Below are 27,738 nucleotides of genomic sequence, written 5' to 3' on the forward strand. Positions count from 1 at the left end.
GAAAGAAATAGAAAATCTGAATAGACCAATGATCATAGAAAACAATAAATCTATAGCTAAAGATTTTACGTCTAAAAAAGGTACCTATTCCAGAAGATTTTTCGAGAGGTTTTAAATTAAAAATTCAGGGAAAATATATTTCCCATTTCATATAAACAATACTACAACACAGAAATAAGATTAGAAGATACCCAATCCATTTTACAAGTGCGAAATAAAACTAACACCAAAGAAGGGTTCAAGATAGAAATTATACACTTTTTTTTTTTTTTTTTGCCGTACGCGGGCCTCTCACTGTTGTGGCTTCTCCCGTTGCAGAGCACAGGCTCCGGACGCGCAGGCTCAGCGGCCATGGCTCACGGGCCCAGCCGCTCCGCGGCACGTGGGATCTTCCCGGACCGGGGCACGAACCCGCGTCCCCTGCAACGGCAGGCGGACTCTCAACCACTGCGCCACCAGGGAAGCCCAGAAATTATACACTAAATTGCTTATGAAATAAATGAAACAATAAACTGTCCTAAATAAACTGTCCAATCAAACTTAGTGCCTTAGAAAGATAATATATCATAATCAAGCAGGATTCACCCAAAGAATATAAGAATAGTTCATTATTAGAAAACCTCAAGATAATTCATTATATCAAAAGATTAAGGAAAAATCTTATTATGATGTTAATAGGTGACAATAACATCTAAATAGACCCTACATTCATTCTTGATAAACCTATTAGCAAATTAGGAAGAGAATGTGACTTCCTTATATCTTAACTGGTAAAGATTAGTGAAGAATAAAAGTCTCATACTATTTATTTCCCAGGTGTAAAGGAAAATCCTCTTGAGCTGTTTTTTTACTTCTGCTAATGAAATGGAGCTTCACAGGCAGCCTTTTGCTTATAAGGTTGTTTTAAAACGTCGATTTTATTATTATCCTGGTATAGTGAGGCCAACAGATCAAGAGATCGCTGCCACAGAAAAGAGAGTTTGTTACTCACAGCTCCCAAGAAGAGGGGGCATGCCGCACCATGAGGTGCCACCGGGGGAAGCACCTAGGAGGTTCAGGAAGCAGAGGGAGGGGAAGGAAATGTGAGTCAAAGCTTTTATTGCAGTTTCCACAGGAAGAAAAGGCAAGGCAGAGCAAGCAGGTTTAGGGTTGGCTAGTTTGCATAATTTCAGCAGACTCTAGGGTATAGCTGTTGTTTCTCTAGTTGTCTGGTACCTGGTTCTGGGGTGACTGTTATTAGGGCAGGGGGATAGTGGCCCAGAGTGTGAGAGCTGGATAGAGTTGGTGGTTGGGGATGGACTCTGGATTGGTTGGTTTGCATATGAAAGGTGTGGTCACACAAGTTGTTTACTATCTCTGGGAACTGAGTAGCCCTGGGAAGGGCAGTCTCCCCAGGGTCACTGAGGCCCCAGATGTCAAAGCATCAGAAACAAAAAGGCATGATTAGTAAAATGGTTAGCCAACAAAGTTCTAGAGATTTGCCTTAGAAAAACAAATCTTTGTTATTAAAAAAAGAAGCTAAGAAAAACATTAGGATGTCCCTTCTCCCTTGCACTGTGTGAGTAAAGATACTGTTCTGTGCCATAAAACAAGAGACACCAATTTGTTAATATGTTAAATGAAAAATGTTCACAAGAATTTATCAATCATCCTCTCCTGTGCAATATGGTGATTAGTGTGAATATTCATTCCTGCTACCAACTTATTCTGTTGTCTGTAAAATAAAATTGTCCTTAAAAGTGTTAATTGAACAAAGTGTTTTTGTGAGAATCTAAACAATAAAAATTATTTTCAGATATGGGGAAAGGAGCTTTCAAAAGAAATAGCTATTTCTGATTGTCTTAAAATTTCTATATCATCAAATGGTATAAATACTCTTGTCAATTCAGGAGAGAATCACTGGCACATTCTTCTTTCATATCCATGACATAATAAACCTAACAGTCAGACTTTTTAAATTTTTAAATAGTTTAAGTCTTTTTCATTTATATTAATGATTTTCTTTCAATAACCTACAACAGCTATCATACATAGCAATGAAAGTATTAATGGCAAGACAAGAATGATCTTCTATCACTGCTGATATTAAACAATGTGCTGGTAGCCTTTACCAACTCAAGAAGATAGAAAAAAATAAGAGGTAAAAACTTACCTAGAAAAAAAGAAAAAAACCAGAAAACAAAAAATGCTTGCAGTATATAAACCAAAATGTTAATGGCTATCTGTGGATAATGGCATTACAGGTGTGCTGGGAGACAATTCTCCATAGCTCTCTTGCATTTCTGCACATCTTGCAAGCAGAAGCACTAAATCCCTTTTTTCTATCTTTTCAAGGATATCTGTACAGAGAATAGCCTTGGAAGACAGAGAAAGTGTCTCCCTCTGGAGCAAAGGGTAGATCAGACCTGTTCACTGTTCAGTATAATAAATAATTTCTCCCTTTAGGGCAAAAGGTAGATTTACTTACTGCCCATTAAAATTTTCTATCTTTTCAAGGATATCTGTACAGAGAATAGCCTTGGAAGACAGAGAAAGTGTCTCCCTCTGGAGCAAAGGGTAGATCAGACCTGTTCACTGTTCAGTATAATAATTTCTCCCTTTAGGGCAAAGGTCAGGTAGATTTACTGCCCATTAAAAAGATTTGGGATTCCTCTCCTATAATACAATCCACTGTATATGTAGTTGTCACCTGGCCTTCTTTGCATCCCTTTGTGAGAAACAGGGCTCAGAGAACAGGCACAAATGCTGATATATGGCTACTGCGATTGCTATGAGAAAAACCACTTTCCTCTCTATCTGACCCAGGAGTCTCATGTCTTCTGCCATAAACCATGAAACTAATTAGCTTGCAAGTAGGGTAAAACCTGAGACGCTTCATCTCAGACAAGGCAATTTCTGTTTTAATTATTCTTATATACGTTTTCTAATTTTTCTGTAATGAACATTATTACATTACTTGAATAATAAAAGAAAAGTTCTCAGTTATCATGGGGATAGGAGATAATGAAGGTCTGAACTATATTGATGATGAAAAGGATAGGGCAGAGCTATTTAGAAAGGCAGACGATTAACATCCACTCTCTCACACTTTATGAATTTAATCCGGGTTTTAGCTTATCAGAAAAGGTTTGATGAAAGATTTTGTTTTGCAAATTATAGCTAATTTATAGCTAAAAATGTCAGTGGAAAAAATTTTAAACTAAAACCAATGGGGGAAAAAATCCCACAGATTAGCAGTGAAAGGATAAACTATTTGAAGAATTTGGAGGAGACAATTTTGATGAACCCCTGACTATTGAAATATTTAATATGGTAATAAAAGCACTTTATATAACAAGCATATTGCTATAGAATGGGATTATTATTTAAAATTATGGTCTATTTAAATGCATTTAAAAATTAAACTTTGGTTCAGCTTATTTTTTAATTTAGAATCTTATAACAGCAATGTCTGTGTCATATTAAGCTGTAAATACGGTCTGTATTTACATAAGAGAACAGCTATATATTCATTTCTAAAAATTTTATAGAAAGAAAAACTCAGAAGCTAGAGGCTGGCTTCAAGGCCAATCACTCACCAAGAAAAGACAATCCTAAGAATATGCTTTACAAATAAATAAGTGAATAAGATGGTCATGCTGCCTTCTCTCCTCCCCTCTCTTCTAACTTTATTTTGTCCTAAGAAGCAGTAGTAACGTGGTCTGTAAGCAAGAAATTTGGAATGGAAATTATGGCCCTTCCTCTCTTAAGGTGCAAATAAACAGTTCAAATATCTATTTAAAACTGAAGAAAATTACTTCTAACAACAGCTTTGGATGTCAAGCTGCTCGGAAATCCCAAAGCATGGCAGTAAGCACCACCCATACTGCCTCAGAAGGGCTTTTGACCATTACCAACAAACGTGTGATCTTGGAAAAAAAAAAAAAACACTGAATGATTAAATTGAGACTGAGGACAGTTAAATATATCCCTTTAGGTAAGCCAACTGTTAATAATTAAGGAATTTAATAGTTTGTATTTATTCTTCCTATTTATTTTATAAATCTAATGATTAATAAGTATTCTTAACTTACTTAAGCAATATTTTTAATAGAAATACATTAGTAAAAAGTGTTTGCTTTTTGCTTGCCTCTATAGTTTTAAGAAATCACACTGTTATGAAGGCAATGGTCAGGACTACTGCATATTTAGTGGCAATCTTCAAAAAATAATACGAAGTACCTAGAAGAATAAAAGCTTCAACAACTTTAGCCTTATAAATTCAAATCCCCAAACTGACATCAAGTAGCTCACATGTAATTTCACAAATGCAACCTTCACTACATTTAAACATTTAGAAATAAAAGTTATAATTCTTTCCTCAAATCTCACATTGTACTCTGTCCCCACAACTCTACTGAGGTCACCTTTACCTAGGTCACTATAAGGTATCTCTATTGACAATGGCCTGGTCTTTCCTGTTAACTGTTGTGGCATTTGGCATACAGACCCCCTCTCCACTCTTCGCCATGTAACTTCTGCTTCTCTCTCTGTCCTCCTTGCTCCCCCTCTCCTGACTCCTCCTAAAATATCTGAATTCCTCAAGGTATGCTCTCCTCCATTCTTGCCCCAGTCTCGTGGGGTGACATCTCGATACCTATATATCACTTTTCCACAAATCCTCATACATTTATTTCCAGTCTAGCTGTTCTGACCTCTAGACGCATATCTAACTAATACTGTCTAATTGATACTTCTGTTGGATGTTCCGATGACCAACTAAATTCAACAAGTACAAACCAAACATTCTTCTTCAAACAACCTGTTCCTTTTCTTGAGTGTCCTTCTCAGGGAATAGTCCAATCAACCTCAGAGTGGACCCAGACAACTTTTTCTATACATACACAAGTTTCAGTAATTCAATATCTTTTCTTTTGTGTGTGGTACGCGGGCCTCTCACTGTTGTGGCCTCTCCTGTTGCAGAGCACAGGCTCCGGACGCACAGGCTCAGCGGCCATGGCTCACGGGCCCAGCCGCTCCGCGGCACAAACCCGCGTCCCCTGCATTGGCAGGTGGATTCTCAACCACTGGGCCACCAGGGAAGCCCCATGTTTTTTTTTTTTTTTTTTGTTTTTTTTTTTTGTTTTTTTTTTTTGTTTTGTGGTATGCGGGCCTCCCTCTGCTGCGGCCTCTCCCGCTGCGGAGCACAGGCTCCGGACGCGCAGGCCCAGCGGCCATGGCTCACGGGCCCAGCCGCTCCGCGGCACGTGGGATCCTCCCAGACCGGGGCGCGAACCCGGTTCCCCTGCATCGGCAGGCGGACGCGCAACCACTGCGCCACCAGGGAAGCCCAGCCCCATGTTTTTTAAACCAATTAATAAATTTAAATTTTTTCTCAGTTTTAATTTCTGATTGTGTAAATGTCAACAGACATAACCACGTACAAAAAAGCCCTTTAGCCTTCTCAGTTATGCTAGAAAGTATCAAGTGGTCCTGAGAGCAAAACACTTCAGACACAGAGATAGAGCAATTACTTAAAGAGTCTTCACAAAGATTTAGACCAAGCCTTAACCACCGTTTTTTTTTTTTTTTTTTTTTTTTTTGGCCGCACTGCGCAGCATGTGGGATCTTAGTTCCCCAACCAGGGATGGAACACATGCCCCCTGCAGTGGAAGCACACAGAGTCTTAACCACTGGACCACCAGGGAAGTCCCACCAATCACTGTTTTATTTCAAGGGTCATGGGAGGGGCACACAACACAATAAGCATCCCATGAAAGGTTTGTTGAATAAAATGAATATATTAGTGAACTCACGCTCCTTAAGATTTGGCACATTAAAACACATTTGGGGAAACTTCTGTCTATAGTAGAATGAAGATACTGGCAACTTATCTCTCCAAGAAACAACTATAAACCTGGACAAAACTGTCGAAAACCACCATTTCAAGGCTCTAGAAATTGAACAAAAACAACAAATTGAGAAGCATTTTCAACAAGAAAAACTGCTGAACTATGGATAAGAACAGTGATTGTCTTTGGCATTCTTGCTTCAGGTTGTTCTCATTTCCTGGCTAATGCTTAGTTTGCATGAAGTAGTTCCAGGGTGGGGCTGGCAATGAAAACCAGCATTTTTGCTACCAGAGAGTCAACTTGAATTGACATAGAAGGCCAAAACCCCACCACCCAGTCACTCAGTTGATAAAATCGCAAGCAGGGTAGGAAAGGAATGGAGTGGGGAAAAAAACCATAGTTCTATTAGCCTACGGCTGTGGTCCCACTGTGAGGGAGCAGCAGCCAGTAGACAAGCCAGAAATTTAACAGGGAGATTGCAGAAATCAGAGAGGGAGATTGCAGAAATCAGAGAGCCACGGGGGCACTAGATAAGACAGCCACTCATCCCTGGCACTCATCCCTGGCAGACAGGGTAAGTATGTGGGGAATACCTGAGAAGGGCTAAGCTCTGCACAGACCCCTCACTGACAGGGAGACTGTGTGCACACACTGGGGAGGTTTACAAGTGTCCAAGCTCTCTATACCATCCTCAGTCAGCAAGGAGCCTGCACACATGCGGGAACTCCTGGGTGAGCCCGACAGAAAGTAAATGCTGGGGCTTACCTGAAAAATGCCTGAACATTGAGCACACTCCCCAACACACATGTAAATCTATCAGTGGAAGGTGGAAGCCTTACTGGCTCATGGTAAGGCTTACTGGCTCATGCTTGAGCACAATGCCTGACCAACCAATGGTTGCTAACGAATCCACGTAGGTATGGGGCAACCCCTAAAAACAAAACTAAACAAACAAACAAAACCCAAAAAAACCTAGACACCAGTGGTTGTGACAAAGTAAACACTGCAAAACCTGACATTTTACTAAAAGCAAACAAACAAAAAACTAGCAACAGTTAACAACTCTTAGGTGGGAAATAATGGGAATCCAGAGCTGCTATAACATATGACCTAACTGTCCAGTTTTCAATAAAAATTAACAGCAGCTGGAAAAGCAAGGAAAAAAGTATTCAAGAGAAACTTCTCTGAGTGGGCCAAGATAGGTTTGGCAAAGTCTATAAAGAGGAAGGAAGAGAGGAAGAGAGGGAGGGAGGGAGGGAGAAAACAATGTTTAAAGAATTAAAGTATGACAACAATGACTTAAACAGAGAATATGAATAAAGAACAATTACAAAGAAATACTGGATTTGAAAAGTAAAGTGACTGAAAATGTGTTAGGTATGTTCAACAGCAGATGTGAGATGGCAAAAACAAACAAAAAAAATCAGTAAATTCAACACCCCAAATTTCATGAAACCATTAATCTACAGATCCAAGTAACTCAAAAAACCCCAGGTAGAATAACTGCAAAGGGATCCTAAACACATTACAGTCAAACAAAAGAGAAAACAGCAATGAAAAAAATAAAAATTCATCACAATTAACGGCTGACTTCTCATCAGAAACACTTAAAGCAAGAAAGAAGTGGGATGACAATCTACCAAAAGGAAAAGTCAAATAAGAATTCTACATCCAACAAAATAAAGGCAAACAGTCATGAATGACCACATACTGTAGAATTCCATTTATATGAAATATACAGAATAGGAAAACCTATAGAGACAGAAAGTAGATTTATTTGCTATCTAGGGCTGTGGGGTGTGGGGACAGAATGGGGAGTGACTGCTAATGGGTACACAGGGCTTCTTTTTCATGTGAAAATGTCCTAAAATTGACAGAGGTGGTGAATGCACAGCTCTGTAAATATACTAAAAACTACTGTATTTTACATTTTAAATGAGTAAATTGTATGGTATGTGAATTATATCTCAAAAAACCTGTTTTTTAAAAATGACAAAATCAAGATATTCTAAGATCAATGAACACTGAGAGAAATCACAGCTGAAGATCCATCTTAAATACTAAGGAAAATTCTTATAGACTGTAAGGAAATGACACTAGACAGTAACCTGAATTCATAGGAAGAAATTAAGAGTGCCAAAATTTGTAAATTCGTAGGTAAAAACAAAGAACTGTATAAATATATATTTCTCTTTAATTCTCTTGTTTCTTTAAAGAATAAGACTGTAAGAAACAATAATTGTTACATTCTGTTGAGTTAATAACAAATGTAGATATAATCTATACTACACAGAGAACACAAAGGAAGGGAAGGTAATGGACCTATACTGGAGCAAAGTTGCTGTATTATACTGGATTTAAGTCAATATTAACCTGTAGTAAATAGCATGCACATTATAATCCCTAGATATCTCAACATTTTAAGAATATAATTTAAGAAACATAGTTTAAAAAAATCATAGAAATTTAAATAGTACACTAAAAAACAGTTTTTAAAAAAAGGCAGCAAAGATGGGAGAGAAAAAGACCTGAAACATAAGAACAAAGAGCAAAATGGCAGATATAAATCTAACCTTATCAATAATTACATGAAATGTGAGTGGATTAAACACTGCAATCAAAAGCAAAGACTGCCAGTGCAATCAGGCAAGAAAAGGAAATAAAAGTATTCATACTGGAAAAGAAGTTATGTCTATAAGTAGATGACATAATCCCATATGTAGAAAATCCTAAGGGAATCCACAAACTTTTAGAATAAATGAGTTCAGTAAGGTCACAGGATACAAGATGAGTATACAAAAATATTTGCATTTCTATATACCAGCAGTGAAAAATCCTAAATGAAATTATCTACAATGGCATCCGAAAGAATATTAATAATTTAGCAATAAAAGTGCAAGATTTGTACACTGAAAACTACAAAGCATTGGTCAGGGAAATTGAAAATCTAAATAAATGGAGAGATATTCTGTAGTGATGGACTGGAAGACATGTTAGAATGACATACTACTCAAAGTGATCTACTGATTCAATAAAATCCCTATAAAAATTTCAGCAGGCTTTTTTTTGTGGAAACTGACAAGCTAATCCTAAAATTTATATGGAAATGCAAATGACCCTAAATAGCCAAAAGAATTTTTGAAAAGAACAAAGCTGAAAACTTACATGTTCTGATTTTTTTTTTTTTTTTTTTTTTTTTTTTTTTGTGGTACGCGGGTCTCTCACTGTTGTGGCCTCTCCCATCGCGGAGCACAGGCTCCGGACGCGCAGGCTCAGCAGCCATGGCTCACGGGCCTATCCACTCCGCGGCATGTGGGATCTTCCCGGAACATGGCACGAGCCCGTGTCCCCTGCATCAGCAGGCAGACTCGCAACCAGTGCGCCACCAGGGAAGCCCCGTGTTCTGATTTTGAAAGCAGATTTGGGGTTGCTTGGACTTTGGGGTGGGAACAGGGACACACTGCAAATGGGCATTAAGGATCTTTTAACAATGATGGAAATGGTCTAAACTGTATTGTGATGATGGTTGCACAACTCTATAAACTTACTAAAAATCTCTGAATTTTACACTAAGTGGGTGAATTTTATGGTATATAAATTACACCTCAATAAAGCTGTTCAAAAAACATTCGTACATGAATGTTCAGACTCTTTATTCATATTAGCCAAAAACCGGAAACATTTCAGATGTCCTTCAACAAGAAAATGGCTTACAGGAAGAAAAGAACTTAAAAGAAAAAAAAGAAAAATTCAAAGAAAGAAAAATTCAAAGAAAGAAAAATTCAAAGATAATGTGTATAACTAGATAAAGCAGAGACTAGGGATAGTGAGACTGCTTAGGAGACAACTACAGAAGTCTAAATAAAGGTTTTGAGGGTCTAAATTAAATAGTAATGAAGAAGGATAGATGTAAAAGGGCAGAATCATGGGTCACTGGCAATGACTAATAATAAACAACAAAAACAGTTAACATTTATTGAGCACTTACTATATACCAAGCATTGTATTAAGTACAATACTTAAGTCATTTCACTGTCACAATTCTATAAAGTACTGCTCTCCTCTATTACAGAGAGATATACTGAGTTTGGAAAAGTTATGTAAATTTATCCAAAGTTATAGACGTGGAAAAGTGAACGGCTACTGCATATGTGTGTTTCAGTACCAGGGGTCAGGGGGAAGAAATGACAAATGATTGTGAGGTCTTGGATCCCCAGCCTCATGACCATTTCTCAAGTAACTATGTGATTTTGGTAATTTGTTATTTTAGCGAATGAAAAACAATCTCACTCCCAAGAGCTGGCATCCATACGGCTTTTTATTTTATGAGCCGTTACTAAAAATACGAAATCATGGGAACTCCCTGGTGGTCTAGTGATTAGGACTCTGAATGTTCACTGCCAAGGGCCAGGTTCAATCCCTGGTCGGGGAACTAAGATCCCACAGCCACTGAGTGTGGATAAAATAAAATAAAATAAAATAAAGTAAAATAAAATAAAACAAAATAAATGTTACAGTTAGAAAAGTTTTTAATAAATACATAAATAAATAAATAAAAATACTAAATCAGGAGTCTTTTTCACAATTTCCAAAGAGTCAACAAATCTTTAGCATAATCATATACCTTTCTTCCATATGGTTTTTCTACCATATTGCTGTCACTGTCAGAATTTTCACTCTGAACTGGTTTTGTGAACCCAGATTTGGGCATCTTATAGCTGTTCAACTAGCTTCTTCTTTTATCAGTCTTCTCATCCTGGATCTGCAAAGAATGGATATATAAGGGTTATTTGTATATGTATGCAATAAAACCTACTTAAAGTTTATGCACCACAATTAGTGCAATTTGGTTTCTTCCATGTCTCTCTAAGATAATTTATTTTCTCCGAGAGGCTATCCTAGCCTAAAGTAAGTTTTCATTTAACAATTTGAGCTTCTAATTAAAGTTCTCTTGCTCAAGTCCATTCAGCTTGTCACTGAAAAGAAAACTACTTTTATATTTCTCCCATCTTCTCTAGACTAGTATCTAACCTCCAGCTTTTTGGGTAACCAGCAGCAGTCCAAGTGGAGGCAAAGTGTTTGTCACCCCACCCAGCATGGCTCCAGTGGCAGGAGCTCCTAACAGATTCTCTGGTAGTTCTGCACTGGTCTGGAAATTATTTCTAAAGACTCAACCAAGAACTTGATATGTGATCAGTAATTTTACAACGAATTCTCTTTTAAGTTAAATTAAGCCCTTACTACTTCAAATCCCCAGAGTGGTTTTTTCATTCACTGAACCCCCAGACATCCCCAGGTATTCAGTCACTTTATCAACCTATTCACTGATTTAATCCTTATCATACTATACTGTAATTATCACTTTACGTATCATTTTCTTTCCAACTTGTTTAGCCTTCTGTCTCCTCCTCTACAAGCTGATTTAATAGGTCAAAGAGCCTCTTAAAAGCTTTTTTTTTTCCTCTTAGAAGTTTTTGCTTGAGAGATCCAGAAAAAATTCCAAAATGTGGATTTTACATATAAAAGGGGTAGCCATGAGGCTAGACCTGTGTTGCTGTCTGATGACCTATTAGTCACACATGGTTGTTGAAAGATAAATTAATTAAAGTTGGTACCACACTACATAGTGCATCTGTGTAGTCTGCACTATTATCTACTCTACGACTGCAGAAAGCTCTACTGCACAGCACTGGGCTAGACTGAGGCTGCCGGCCAACAAGAACAGGACCTGGGCCACAACAAGAAGCACAATGACTGACAAGCCTAATTTTAACTACTTCACGCTATAAATTTCCTATAAATGGGTATCATAGATATAAGTAAGCTACATTCTAGGACCTATATGAATTATTAAAACTCAGACATCCTGAACAGAAAATTAGTAAAATCTATATTCTTCAAATTGTTCTACTGGTGCTTTAAAATCTGTTTGGTTTCAAAAGAAACAAAACCAAAAAACCCTTAAATGAACTGAGTTAATTGGTAAATTATTAAAACTAGTTTAAATTAATCTGAATGTAGCCAAATTAGAGTATACTGCAACACAAAAAAACTGCCACAGTTCAAATAGTTCAAATCTTTCATTTTACAGAGGAGGAAACAAACTTGAAGAAATAAAGGAAAAATTCTGACACTACACAGAAGAGGCAAAGTTTCCCTTGGGGTCATTTAACTGTTTCTACTATTACCATATAAACGGAATCATTTAAACTTAGTACTGTCCTCAAAGCCAGCCCTATGCAAAGCTTATAGAGTTAGAGTTACAAGTCATATATAAAGAGAAAAATTCTGACTCAGAAGCAAAACCGAGGTGCTTAATATCAACAGGCATTAACCTAGGAGAGACTGTAAGATGAAGCAGTATCTCCTTTTGTAGACCAAGCAAAACAAGTCACTGGTGAATGAAGAACTGTCATGAATATTTTTGGAGAAAATTAAACGTGGCAATAATATACTAATAGACTGTATGTTTAAAAAGCTTGTATTATTTTTCAATAACTGTATTTGGAAAATTTTAACACTAACAAAACTCACAAATGGATTTTTAAAATATTACTTCAGTCAACAAAGTACTTAATAAATAATTAGGTTCTGGGCCCAAGATATATACTGTAATCCTTAGAACAATCAACGCACAAAGAGATGATCAAAATCACATTAGGTAAATTAAATTTGAATATTTAAAAATGTACAAATAACCCAACAGAAGGCAGAAAAAGAAATACTGAGGAATGAAAAACAGAAGGAACAAACAAAACAATAATAAAATGATAGACCTAATCCAAACATAGCAATAATTATATAAAATGCAAATGTTAAACACACCAATTAAAAGACATTGTCAGAGGAGAGAAAAAAAATGACCAAACTATACACTAACAAGAAATTCACTTCAAATATAATGGTATGAGTAGGTTAAAAGTAAAAGAATGGAAAAAGATATGCCATGCAAGCATAATCAAAGGAAAGCTGGAGTAACTGTATTAATATCAGACAAAACAGATCTCAAAGCAAAGAGGGATATTACATATTATATACTGAAAAAAGGCCCAATTCACTAAACATGTAAGTAACTAGCAACAGAGTTTCAAAGTACAGGAAGCAAAAACCAACAAAACTGACAGAAGAAATAAACAAATTGATAGTTACAGCGGGAGGCTTCAACTACTCTCAGTAAGACAGAAAATCAACAAGGATATAAAAGAACTAAAAAAATGCCATCAATTTGAATTGACTGGATCTAATTGACATTTACAGAAAAATCTGCACAGCAAACAGAATACTCATTCTTTTCAAGGACACACATAATATTCACCAAGCTAGGCCACATCATGGATCATAAACAAACATTAATAAATTTAAAATTAATATCATACAAAGTTTGTTCTCACACAACAAAGAAATTAAACCAGAATCAATTATAGAAAGATAACAAGAATATATCCAAATTAAAAAACAAAGAAAAATCAATGAGGCTAAAAACTGGTTTTCTAAAAAAAAAAAAAAAACCAATAAAATTTATAAACCTCTTAGCCACGCCTATTAGAAATAAGACAACACGTTACAAACTTTATACAAATAAATTCAACGAATTAAATGAAACATACAAATTCCTTGAAAGGCACACACTACCAAAGCTCACTGAAGAAAACAATCTCAATAATGCAATACTTATTAAAGAACTTGATTTCATATTTAGAAACAAAGAAAACCCAGATGGCATCAATGGTGAATTCTACAAAACACATGAGCGGAAGAAATGTTACCAATTCTACACAAACTCTCCTGAAAAGGAAAGAGAACATATTTTATGAGGCCATCAATACCCTGATAGCAGAATAGTCTTTTACAAGAAAACTGCAGACCAATATACCTCATAATCATATAACAAAATCATCAACAAAATATTAGTAAATCAAATCCATCTTTATAAAAAAGGATAATACATCATGACCAAGTGGGATTTATACCAGAAACTTGAGGTCAGCGTAATGTTTGAAAATCTATCTACGTAATTCACTGTATTAACAGACTAAGAGACATAAATAACCATTTCAACAGATATAGAAAAAGCATTTGATAAAATTTAATACCCGTTAATGACAAAACTCTCAGCAAACTAGTAATAGAACAGTATGTGAATGTTTTCTTTCTCTCCTACGATCAACAATGAGGCAAGGATGTTCGCTCTCATCACTCTCCCCTCCCAGCTTTACTGAGGTATAACTGACAAACAAAAATTGTATATAGTTAAGGTGTACAATGTGCCAATTTGATAAATGGATACATTGTGAAAGGGTTAGCACAATCAAGTTAAGTACCCATCTCCTCACAGCATTTTGTGTGTGTGTTGAGACCGCTTAAAATCTACTCTCAGCAAATTTAAAGTATACAATACAGTATTAATAACCACAGTCACCATGCCATACACTAGGTCCCCAGAACTTACTCGTCTTATAACTGAAAGTTCATACCCTTTTACAGTATCTCCCCATCTCCCCTACTCCCAAGCCTCTGGCAACCACCACTCTTCTCCCTGCTTCTGTGAATTCAACATTTTTAGATTTCACATCTAAGTGAGACCACACAGCATTTATCTTTCCGTCTGGCTTATTTCACTTATTTAGCATGTCCTCCAGGTTCAACCCTGTTGTGACAAATGGCAGGATATTCTTTTTTTTAATGGCTAATATCCCATTGTAAATGTATATACAGTTGACCCTTGAACAACACAGGTTTGAACTGTGAGGGTCCATTTGTATGTGGATTTTTTTTTTTCTTTCTTTTTAAATTTATTTTTTGGCCACACTGCAGGGCTTGTGGGATCTTAGTTCCCTGACCAGGGATTCAACCCAGGTCCCCTGCAGTGAAAGCGCTCGAGTCCTAACCACTGGACTGCCAGGGAATTCCTAAGGATTTTTTTTTTTTTCCAATAAATACATACTACATTACTACATGATCCGTGGTTGGTTGAATCCGAGGATGTGGAACTGCAGACGCAGAGGGCCAAATGTAAAGTTTTATGCAGATTTTTGATTGCACACAGGATTGGCATCCCTAACACTCATATTGTTCAAGGGTCAACATTTTCTTTAATCATTCATCCATCAACAGACACTGAGGTCGATTCTATACAGTGGCTATTGCAAACAATGGTGCAATGAACATGGGAGTACAGCTAATTCTAATTTCATTTCCTTTGGAGATATACCTGAAAGTGGGATTGTTGGGTCAGATGGCAGTTCTTTTAATTTTTTGAGGAACCTCCATACTGTTTTCCATAGTGGCTGCACCAATTTACATTCTTACCAACAGTGTGCAAGGGACCCTTTCTGCCACACCCTTACCACCTCTTACTATCGTCTGTCTTTTTGGTAACAGCCATCTTAAGAGGCATGAGGCATATATCATTGTGGTTTTGATTTGCATTTCCCTTGTGATTAGTGATACTGTACAATCTTTTAATATATTTAGCCCTCTGTATGTCTTTGGAAAAATGTTCAGGTCCTTTGCCCATTTTTTAGTCTTTTTTTTTGCCATTGCCTTGTATGGGTTCCATATATTTTTTGGATATTAACCCCTTATCAGATGTATGTTTTACAAATATTTTTCTCCCATTCCACAGGTTGCTTTTCATTTTGTTTCCTTTGCTGTGCAAAATATTTTTTATTTGATGCAGTCCCACTTGTTTATTTTTATTTTTGTTGCCTGTGCTTTTGGTGTCATATCCATAAAATCACTGTTAAGACCAATGTCAAGGAGCTTTTCCCTATTTTTTTGGTAGGAATTTTATGGTTTCAGGACTTGCATTTAAGTTTTTAATCTATTTCAAGTCAACTTTTGTGTATGATGAGTCCAATTTCATTCTTTTGCATATGGATATACACTTTTCCCAGCACCAATTACTGAAAAAACTATCCTTTCCCCATTTTGAATTCTTGTCAAAGATTAGTTGACTGTATATGCATGGGTTTATTTCTGGGTTCTTTATTCTGTTCCATTGGTCTCTCTTTTTATGCCAGTACCATACTGTTTTGATTACTATTGCTTTGTAGTATAGTTTGAAACTTGGAAGTGTGATGCCTCTAGCTTTGTTATTCTTTCTCAAGAATGCTTTGGCTATTCACAGTCTTTTGTGGTTCCACATGAATTTTAGGATTGTTTTTCCTACTTCTGTGAAAAATACCATGAGAATTTTGATAGAGATTGCAATGAATCTGTAGACTGCTTTTGGTAGTATGGACATTTAATAATATTAACCCTTCCCGATCAACGAACACATTGGATATCTTTCTATTTATTCATGTCTTTAATTTCTTTCATCAACATCTCATACTTTTCAGTGTACAAATCTTCTACCTCCTTGGTTAAATTTATTCCTAGGTATTTTATTCTTTTTGATGCTATTATAAATGGGATTTTTTCCTTAATTTCTTTTTCAGAAAGTTCACTGTTAGTGTATATAAATGCAATTGCTTTTCATATGTTGATATCTGGCAACTTTACTGAATTTATTAGCTCAATAATTTTTTTGGTGGAGTCTTTATGGCTTTTTATCATGTTATTTACAGAGACAATTTAACTTCTTCCTTTTTGATTTGGATGTCTTTTCGTTTTCTCGTCTAACTGCTCTGGCTAGGACTTATAGTACTATATACTGAATAGAAGTGGTGAGAGTGGGCAAGCTTGTATTGTTCCTGATTTTAGAGGAAAAGCTAAGTTTCTCACTGTTGACTATGATGTTACCTGTGGGTCTGTTATATATGGCCTTTATTATATTACATTCCTTCTATACCTAACTTGTTAGGAGTTTTTATCATGAAAGGATGTTGAACTTTGTCAAAAGCCTTTTCTGCGTCTATTGAGGTGACCACACCACTTCTATTCAAAACTGTACTTACTGATGGCCCTAACTAGTTCAATAAGGCAAGAAATAAAAGGTATGTAGCTTAGAAAGGAAGAAGTAAAGCAGGTTTTATTTCTGGATGACATGATCATCAATGGAGACAAACGCAAGGTATCTATAAAGAGGCTACTAAAACTTATAAGTATAGGAAGGACAAAGGATACACAGTCAATACATGAAAATTTTGTTTCTATATACTAGCAACAAAAAGTTGGATACTGAAATTAAAATATAACTCACAATAGTATCAAAAATACTAAATTTTTAGGGATAAATATAACAAAAATTATTTAAGACTACAGTTACAAAAAACACTGCTGAAAGAAATTAAAGACCTAAATAAATGGATACACTATGTTTATATGGATTAGAAGACTCAATAAGAGATCAGTTCTCCCCAAGTTGATTTATAAATTCAATGCGATCCTAGTCAAAATCTCAGGATGCTTTTTTAATAGAAACTGACAAACCGTTTCTAGAATGTATATGAAAATGCTAAGGACCTAAAAAAGTCCAAATAATTTTGGGAAAAAAACAAATTTATGGACTTACATTACTTGATTTCACTATAAAGATACAGTAAGCAAGACAGTGTTTACTGGTATAAAGATAGATTTACAGATTAATGGGACAGAATGCAAAGTCTAGTCTACAAATAGACTTGTACATATGTGTCCAACTAAGTTTCTAAACTGCTGCCCATGCAGTTCACTGAGGAAAGGCACATACTCCTTTCAACAAATGGTGTTGGAACAACTGTATCTCCGTATGCAGAAAAAAACAAAAAAACAAAACTTTGACTCTTACCTCACTCCACAGAAAAATATTACCTCAAAATGCATCATATATCTAAATGTATAAAGTGAAGTTATATGTTTTCTAGCAGAAAACATGGGAGAATATTTTAGTGATCTTGGGTTAGACAAAGATTTCTTAAATAGGCTATGAAAAACAGAAATTATACAAGGAAAAATATGGATTAAGTGGGACTTCACAATGCAAACTCTTGCTCTTTAAATGACATTGTTAAGCAAATGAAAATCAAGACATACAGGGAGAAAATACTTGCAAATTATGGCTTTGTAAAGGACTTATATCCAGAATATATAAATAAATCTTACAAATCAGTAAGAGGATAATCCAATTTTAAAAGGAACAAAAGATTTAAACAGTTCAACAAAGAATATTTAATTAATGGCAAATAAGCACAGAGAAAGATGCTCAACCTCCTTAGTCATCAGGAAAATAATAATGAGATGCCACTATACATCCATGAGAAAGGCTAAAATTAAAGAGAAGGAAGACCAAGTGTTGTTGAAGGTGTAGAGGAACTGGATCTCTCATATATCGCCAAGAGTTAGGAGGAAAGACAAAGTAGTACAGCCACTTTACAAGTGAGAATAGTTGGTGGTTATCGTCCCATGGCTAAGAAGAATTATTCTCTTCTTCCATCCTTTGTATGATAGTCTTGGTGACTACTACACTGCTTGTTTTTCAACCTCCTTGCCCTAAGACTGCACAGAGGCATCAATACTTGTTAAGAGCCAACCATCTGCAAGCTCTATGACAGACTTTGCTATCTAACAGCGAAAGGAAACAGTTAAAAGCTTTGATTCTGCCTTTTCAAAGGTGTTTCTTCCTTTACAATAAATATATTCTTGCTCCTTACAGATCAAGGACTCTATGTATTCATCTAACAGCAGCTCACTTCCAGGTTTGACAGTCCATGAATGTATGCTATTATATTCAAGGTTTTTTCACTCTTATTTAGCCACAGCAGTAAAATATATCTTCTTCTAAAACAAAGTAACCCAGCAATCTCTTGGTTTTTTTGTTTTAAATGGCATTCCTGTTTGCGACCATTCAAGGGATACTAAAAAAAATATTTTTAATAGTATTGCTATCTGAATAATTTTGTTTGTAATGAAGGTAAAATATTCTAGTTGCTATTCAGAGGTACCAAGTTAGCATACACAAATACATCAAAAACTCTAGTGTATACCAAATGTAGATAGCTAGTGGGAAGCAGCTGCATAGCACAGGGAGATCAGCTCGGTGCTTTGTGTCCACCTAGAGGGGTGGGATAGGGAGGGTGGGAGGGAGACGCAAGAGGGAGGAGATATGGGGATGTATGTATATGGAGAGCTGATTCACTTTGTTATACAGCAGAAACAAGCAATTACACTCCAATAAAGATGTTAAAAAAAAACTCTAGTGTAAACTAAACATCATCTGGATGAAGAAGTTGCATATATGCCATTTTTTTTTTAGTATAAGCACGTTAGAATTAAGAACCAAGGTGTCTTTTTAAACTCAGTCAAAATTACACCAAAAACTTACTAAATTTCTTTCATAGTGGGGAGTAATGGATGGGTGAATACTTCTGGTTGGTTAATATCATTATCTTAAACCATCTATATATTCAGTGTCGTCTTCCACTGTTCCTCCTTCCTACATGCATGCTACTCTCAAAAACACACTTAGAAATTTCACAGCTCTCTAATGGTCACAGAATCTGTACTTAATACCAGTTAACTCTCATCATTTGATTATTAGTCAAAAAAATCGAACCCATAACAACTTAAACTTATCAAGCAAATAAACGTTAGTGGCCCCAGAAGTCCTCGATGATAAAAATTTTCCCACAGTGCTACACATTTAGTAGGCCTGAAACAGACTCAAGAATCTGTACTTTCAATAAATATCCCAGTGGTTTGTATCATTAGGAAAGCTTGAAAAACAAATTAAATGAGGGAGCATTTTTAATGATATAAAAGATCTCAAAAGAATTTGCTTAGGCTAATTTAAAATAGGGGATTTCCCCACCATATTAAACACAATGTGCATGTATGTGGGTGTGTGTGGTACCATCTAATTTTAAAATAAGCACATTTGGGCTTCCCTGGTGGCGCAGTGGTTGAGAGTCCGCCTGCCGACGCAGGGACTCGGGTTCGTGCCCCGGTCTGGGAGGATACCACATGCCGCGGAGCGGCTGGGCCCATAAGCCATGGTCGCTGAGCCTGCGCGTCCGGAGCCTGTGCCCCGCAACGGGAGAGGCCACAACAGTGAGAGGCCCGCGTACCACTAAATAAATAAATAAATTTAAAAAGCACATTAGGCAGCCTGATAGTCTCATTAAAAACAAAAAACATTTTACTACCATTTCCTTTTTTCATAGGATAACTCTTTGGGAGACTATCTTAACTTACAATGAAATGGATTCTAAAGAGCATTCAAACACCGTTATCATATTTATTTAGTTTGTTCCTCTACTGACTGTTAGTTATGCCATAAACACTCCATAGCTTTCTTCTTCCTAGATTTATCTGTTTCCATTTTTTATGGCAAGCTTATAGAGCAACTATTAGTTTCTTGTCACTGCCTATGAATTATAACATTTAATACTGGCTTCTCTGGAAGTCTATTTTCTCCTCTAATCTAGACAGAAAAATTTTTTCTTAGTTATTGCCTTCTGTATGTTTTTAAGTTTGAAATAGTCTCAACAGAAGCTTAGAAACTATAGTTAATATTTGTCCTTCTTTTAGATAAGTAGAAAATGATTTAAGTTTTACCCAGTTCTTTATGTTTAAATACAACTTTAAACAGTATTTTCTAAACTGATTTTTCAAAGCCTCCTTCACTGAGACCTCTAGAAACTGCTTTTGATGCTGCGGCAAGGGGTAAACATACAACTGGAAGAAAACTACTGTATCTCAAATCTCTTGACCTGTGTAAGGCGGTGAAAAAGATCTCACCATCCATTTACCTTATCAAATTCTTCTTTCTAGCAGGAAAAAAAAATCGTTCTACAAGCAAATTCTCTTGGATTACACATGCATTTGCTTTAGCAAAAGAAGTCTGACCAATTCATTTTTGAGACACAATGAACCATTCATTCTGGGGGGACACAATGCATGCATGCCCAATAAGTCCAGTTATTGGAAATCTGCCAAATACTACTGTTGATAAAAATGTACATCACGACTCACAACATAAAGTTTAACCAAACAAGTGTTAACAAATTTAACAAAAAACAGCAGACACAAACACAACTAACTCAAGATAAGAATGGTGATACACACAGATAAGCATCCTTCTTGAAAGCTGAGGTAACTGCAATGATGCCAAGTTTTGCTTGCAGGTCAGACTTCTTAGTATAGTAACTAACTTGACTCTTCAGTAAACATTAATAAGTTGCTCTTTTTTATTTATGAATTACCCGTTATTCTAAGGCTAACGATTTGGAGAAAATTTTTTCTTCTTAGCAGAGAGTACAAAATCACCCATAGGAAGAGGCCAAACTTTGTTAAGATACTTTGAAAAGCTACTCGAAATAAACCTTGGGACCATGTCTGTGGAGAAAAACTACCCAACATGTCAAAAGTAGGGAGGGTTAAGGGAAAAAAAGAAGACAGAGAAGACTTGGTAGACTACAGGCAAGACAGGAAAGAGAGAAAAACACCTCTAGTTGGCAGTACAGCTGGAGGAGAACTATGGAGAACAGAAACAGGTAACAGAATTTAAGAAGCTGTACGCTATGGTAAAAATCTATAGAAATGTTCCTCTAAGAATTAAAGAAAAGTCTGTACTTTGAGATCACTTCATAGTCTTTCAGTCTTCAGTGAGCACTAGACCCTCAGGATCAATGCTTTAAACACTACTTTATTCTGTTTGCTCTAGTCACTCTATCTTCCAACTATAAGTCTGATTTGAAAATTCTTCATAGGGGGATCGCAATCCACTAAGTTTTTGTCTTTCGCTTCCATCTACAAAACAAGAAGGGATCAAACTCCAAGTGTGCCAACAAGTCTTTCCCAACTAGGCGATCAGATATACTCAGCTTTACCACAGCTCTGGAGTTACTTGGCAATGAGTACTCCTCCTTTAAGAATGCATTTTTACCACGGTAGTGGGGGCAGGAAGAGAGATAACTTTCCTACGACTGAGCTAAAATAAGCAGAAGTTAAAAAAAAAAAAATCAGAAAACAAAGCAAAACAAAACCCCCAAAAGAAAACAAGCAGAACAGTCACTGACACCAAAATGTGGTAATGGATAAATACAGACTATACAGATTAAAAAATTAAAATTTAACTGAAATATAACACAGATGCAACAAACTGACAGTTTATAAAATGCTTTCTTTCCCTCACTTCAACCCTAAGTTGGCTTTTAAGTTAAAGATGATCAATCTGTGTTGGCATTATTCGTACCTTTGATGAGATGCTCCTTGATTGACATTACTTTTTCTACAACATTTCAATTTACTCAAAATATACTGTTCTTTTAGGCTCATGCCACTTGGTAATTCAAACTTGCTTGATTATCAGAAGCAAAGCCCAACACTTTTTTAAAGATACAGACTCTAGCTTCATCTTTAGAGCTACTGAATCACAATACCTCAGAGGGGAGATAAACACCACTTTTTAAAATGTACAGGGACTTCCCTGATGGCACAGTGGTTAAGAATCTGCCTGCCAATGCAGGGGACACGGGTTCAATCCCTGGTCCGGGAAGATCCTACATGCCACAGAGCAACAAATGCCATGTGCCGCAACTACCAAGCGTGCACTTGAGACCGTGAGCCACCAATACAGAGCCCACGTGCCACAATTACTGAAGCCCACGCGCCTAGAGCCCATTCTCTGCAACAAGAGAAACCACCGCAATGAGAAGCCTGTGCACCACAACAAAGAGTAGCCCCTGCTCGCCTCAACTAGAGAAAGCCCGTGCACAGCAACAAAAACCCAATGCAGCCAAAAGTAAGTAAGTAAATAAAATAAGTAGTTAATTTTTAAAAATAAATAAAAAATAAATAAAATGTACAATGTACAATCAAGTATACATTTTATGACTGTATTTTCTTTATGAATCCTTTCTTCTTTTAGGCTTACACCATCTCAACTCCAATATCAGAAAATATATTCTTTTATTCCCTTTAATTCCTTTTTTAACATTTAACTCTTCCTATCTATCTATAATGCTGTTTTTAAAAAAAATTTTTATTGGAGTATAGTTGATTTACAATGTTGTGTTAGTTTCAGGTGTACAGCAGAGTGAATCAGTTATACATATATCCAATCTTTATTTATTTATTTTTTGCGGTACGTGGGCCTCTCACTATTGTGGCCTCTCCTGCTGCGGAGCACAGGCTCCAGATGCGCAGGCTCAGCGGCCATGGCTCACGGGCCCAGCCGCTCCGTGGCATGTGGGATCCTCCCGGACCAGGGCACGAACCCGTACCCCCTGCATGGAAGCCCCAATCTTTTTTTTTTTTAGATTCTTTTCCCATATAGGCCATTACAGAGTATTGAGTAGAGTTCCCTGTGCTATACAGGTTCTTTTTTTGTTGTTGTTGTTAATTTATTTTGGCTGTGCTGGGTCTTAGTTGCAGCAAACGGGATCCTCGCTGCAGCAGGCGGAATCTTCAGTTGCGGCATCCAGGATCTAGTTCCCTGATCAGGGACTGACCTCAGGCTCCCTACATTGACAGCGTGGAGTCTTAGCCACTGGACCACCAGGGAAGTCCCTGTAATGCTAGTTTTTAATAACAATCTTATTCCTTTATATACCCAAATCTGTTTCTGTGCTTTCTAGTCTGTTTCACTACTCTTTCATTTTTCTTTTTCAAAATTATCTTGCCAGTTCTCACCAAACAAATTTTAGATTTGACAAGTTAAAAATGTTGGCATCTGGGTCAAAGAAATAAACATAAAAATCAAACTACAGAAATACTAAGAAAAAAAATCTTTAAAATAGGGTAAATCTTCCTAAAACATAATATAAAAGCTAAAAGTCATTTTTTAGAAGTCCTAAATAAAAATTTTCAACTAGAAATGCAAGTGTCATAAACAGGAATCAAATGACAAGTGAAAACATTTGCAACACATATGAAAAAGAACTAGCAGTCAGAGAGTTAAAAACAAATCAATAAAAAAATGAGAAGATGACTTGAGGAGGCAGTTCAAAGAACAAGAAATACAAACGTTGAGTAAACATACAGAAGTATTCAAATTCACTCATAATTTTAAAACTGGATGACTTTTCATTTAGAAGACTGACAAGGATTAAGGCTGTGTTGGCAAGGATTAAGGAAAATCAGAATACTCATACATTATTGATGGCAATGAAACTGGGATAGCCTCTTTGGAGAAGTATCTGGCAAAACTATTAAAATACAAATGCACAGACTTTTGTCCTGATAATTCAATTTTAGTATTTGCCCTACAGGTGTACTATACAAATATGCAAAGATAATATACAAAGGCATCCACTAAAATGTTACGTGTATCCAAAACACTGGAGAAAAAAATCTAAATATTTGTAAAAATGTGGCTGAACAAAGTATAGTACCTTTTTACGGTAAAAGTATGCAAAAATCCTTTTTTCTTGACCTCTCCTCTTCTGCAGAAACTCTAAATGTTGGGAGTAGCTCAGGACTTGATCCTGGATCCCTTTCTACTCTCTAACACACTCCCTAAATAACCTAATCCCATGGTTTTAAATACCACTGAAGTGCTACTCAATTCCAAATCCGTACCTCTCGTCCTCATTTAAAACTCTGTATGTGTATATCCAACTGCCTATTTGACATCTTCACATGGATGTCTAATAGACATATCAAACCAAAATAATACTATAGAGAATTCTTAATTTTCTGTCAAACTTCCTCACCTACCTATCTTCTCCATTTCAGTAAATGGCACCACCCTCCATCACTTAAGCCAAAAATTCAGAAATGTTGACTCCATCTCTAAAGCATATCTCAAATTAAATCCATGTCTTTCCACATCAACTGCTACCCACCCCAAGCCACCATCATCACTTGAACAGGCTAGTGCAAAAACTCTGCAAATTATCTCCCTGCTTCCATTCTTACCCTACTCCTCCCTTCTTCCTTCTCTTAAACACACACACACACACACACACACACACACACCTTCTACAAGCAGTGATCAGTGATCAGATCTCTTAAAACTAAAAACCAGATACTACCACTGACCTGCTTAATTTTTTTGTTGGTTTCCCACTGAAAAAAATCTCAACTCAAACTAAACCATCTATATGAAGCTGAATTAATGGAACAGACGTCTGAAGAAATTTTTAAACCATTTAAAATCCTCAAAGAAACAAGAGAAGACTGATAATATGCAGAAGGACTAAACAGAACCAAGAAGAAATACAGAGTATGAAAGTACAATGACTGAAATAAACAACTCTACAGGTTAGATAAATAATAGAAAGAAAAACCCAAAGAATGAGTTAGTGAGCTAGAAGATCAGGCAGAGGATAGTTGCAGAAGGCATCAGAGAGGGATTTTTTTTTCTAAAGGAAAATATTAAAGTTAAGAGATGGAAAAGGGATGTTAGAAGTAACAGAATCCATATAATAGAATTCCCAGAAGAAAAAAAAAATGAAGAAAAGATATTTGAAAAACTTACCAATAATTTTCCAGAAGTGAGGAAAGATCAAAGGTCTCAGATTAAAGTGTCTGGAATACAACCTGGCACACAGTAGACTTCCAATAAATATTTGTGGAATGAAAGAATCAATGAATATGAATTCAAGGGCCAAACAAGACAGGAAAGGAACTACACCCAGACACACTATAAACTGAAAAAGATAAACAAAAATTTCAAAATCTTCTAGAGAGGAACTGCAGGTCACACACACAGGAAATCAAACTGACATCAGAAGTTACGAAAAGCAATATCAGAGGCAAGACAACAATGTAGTAACATTTCAAAATGTTAAGGGAAAAAATTTCAAACCAAAAATCTTTAATCAAACTAAGCTATCATTTTAAAGTGAGAGTTCAATAAAGATGTGAAAAAATAATAAAAATTAAAAACAATAAAAGTGAGGGTTAACAAATGATATTTTCAGGCATAAAAAGGCCTTAGAATGTATATATACAAACACCCTGCTTAAAAATTGCTTTTAAGTAGGCACTCAAAAAATAACTGAAATACATCGATGAGTACTGTGTGATGTATGGGAATTAAAGTGAGTAAATAACCTAATAAACCTAATATTTCACACAAAACCAAAAATGACAGACGAATGGATGCTTGAAGAATACTCCTAACAATCCAGAAATAAAATTCTAAAAAAGGTCAACATGGCTGCTGGGACATTGTGGGGTAGGAGGTGGGGTGGAGGAGACTAGAGGAAAGTGAGAAAGTGGTTACCGTACTTCTCTTGTTTGGAGGAAAGAAAATATATATATTTTAAAATATATTTATAAGATTAAGAAACTGTGGAAGATGAATAGAAATACGTCAATAGAATGTAAATAATTTCCAATATTTGTGTTGTTACAATAAATTTATTACAATAAATGAAAATGGATTAAACTCATTAATTAAAAGATACGAGTCTCTGAGATTGGATAAAAATCAGATTCAGCAACATACTTTGTAAAAGAGACTAAAAAAGGATACTAAAATGGTTGACGATAAAAGGATAAGAAGAAGACACACCAGGAAATATAACCCTAGGCTGGTAGACTTTTCTTTAGGCCCCATTCATAAATAATTCAGACCCTTCCTGGTCTGGGCACAGCTCCCTGCCACTCCTGGGCCTGTGGGTTCCAGGGCTGCATTAAGGCTCACACACTAAGAAGGTATCTGTCTATTTTCTTTATAGGACAGGGCTTCAATTTCTGCTTCCTATTATGACTTTGAGTTCTTTTTCCATTTCAGGCACCTGCAGATTCCTCTTTCTTGCTTTCAAGCTCAGCTGTGTTTTTAAAATATTTTATTTTTATCTAGCTTTCTGTATACATTACTAAAAAAGAAGGGAGCATCCCCAGTCTGCCTCATAGTCCAGAAGTCCCCAGAACATGCACTTAATTTCTTAATCTTAATTTCTTTAATTTTATTTTTACTTTTAAATTTTTAATCTTAATTTCTTCATCTATATTATGAAATGGTAATGCTCAAATAATAAGGCTATGAGAAGTAAATAAAATATCTTAGCATACATAGTCCTTGGTGCATATAAAATATTCAAATGCTGCCCTCTAAATTTACCAGCAATTTTACATCCTACTTAAAGAAAGTAAAGCTAGAACCATAAGCACGGAATGGAAATTGCTAACTTTTTTCCTGCTCCAGCTTCCACTGGGCTGCAGCTATGCTGAGGGTAAAAATGCTTCCTCCAAAATTGTTTTGAGAAAAAAAGGTAACTAGTAAAGGACCAAATCACAGCAACAGAATTCAATGACCCTTAAGAGTCATTCAGTAGGGATTTCCCTGGTGGTCCAGTGGTCAACACTCCGCACTTCCACAGAAGGGGTCGTGGGTTCGATCCCTGGTCGAGGAACTAAGATCCCGCATGCAGCACAGTGCAGCTAAAATAAAATAAAATGGTTACTTTAAAAAATAATAAATAAATAAAGGTCATGGAGCTCATCCTTTAAAAAAGAAAAAAAAAGAGTCATTCATTTAGGAAAGTGACTATTATTTTCTCTGTGATTTGATCTGGAAGCCTGAAGTCCAAGATTCTATGCTGAGATCTACCACTGACTTTTTGGTTGACTTTCATCACTTCTCAGTATTTGTTTCTTCTTGAAAGTAAAGTTAGGCTAGATAACATTGAAGATCTCCTATTTTTCCAGAATAAGATGTTTAGAACAATTTCACTCCATTCTATTTTTCTATGAATACAAAAATGATAGCTTAAAGTACTAAACAATGACATCCTTATTGCTGTGTTCCCCCATGCAAAAAAAGTAAACCATTAGACATAAATACTAAACATTTCCTACTTGCACAAAGACCAAAAGCTTATTAATTCCCTCACACTTAAAAAGTGGTCTTAAAAAATAACGGAAAAGGCCTCACAGTAAATGGTCATGCTTCTGGGATATTAACTGTACCTCCCTAACACCTCAACTACTTAAACAATTCAAGTGAGAATTCAGTCTATGAAAAGGGTTTGTGCTTGCTTTATCATACCTTCCCAAAGTTAGGCATGGTTGATCTTCACCACAATGTTTT

The 27,738-nt window shown here is 36.1% G+C and overlaps 1 protein-coding gene across 12 annotated transcripts in view; it reads right to left on the minus strand.

Moving 5' to 3' along the window:
* ANKRD12 (ankyrin repeat domain 12) overlaps positions 1–27,738 on the minus strand; it is a 112,560-nt gene that overhangs the window by 72,439 nt on the left and 12,383 nt on the right. For 11 of the 12 annotated variants that reach the window (XR_003677207.2, XR_003677210.2, XR_003677208.2 and 8 more), the window contains exon 2: positions 10,456–10,593. Coding sequence is in view for 9 of the 12 variants with exons in the window: in XM_024120804.3 (XP_023976572.1) it covers positions 10,456–10,542 (87 nt within the window). In the remaining 3 variants the exon portion in view is untranslated. Of the gene's footprint in view, positions 1–10,455; positions 10,594–25,176; positions 25,309–27,738 lie in introns of those variants that run through there. The other variant, XM_007114787.4, reaches the window with a different exon arrangement.

Source organism: Physeter macrocephalus, chromosome 19, assembly GCF_002837175.3.
Source record: "Physeter macrocephalus isolate SW-GA chromosome 19, ASM283717v5, whole genome shotgun sequence".
Classification (NCBI taxonomy): Eukaryota; Metazoa; Chordata; class Mammalia; order Artiodactyla; family Physeteridae; genus Physeter; species Physeter macrocephalus.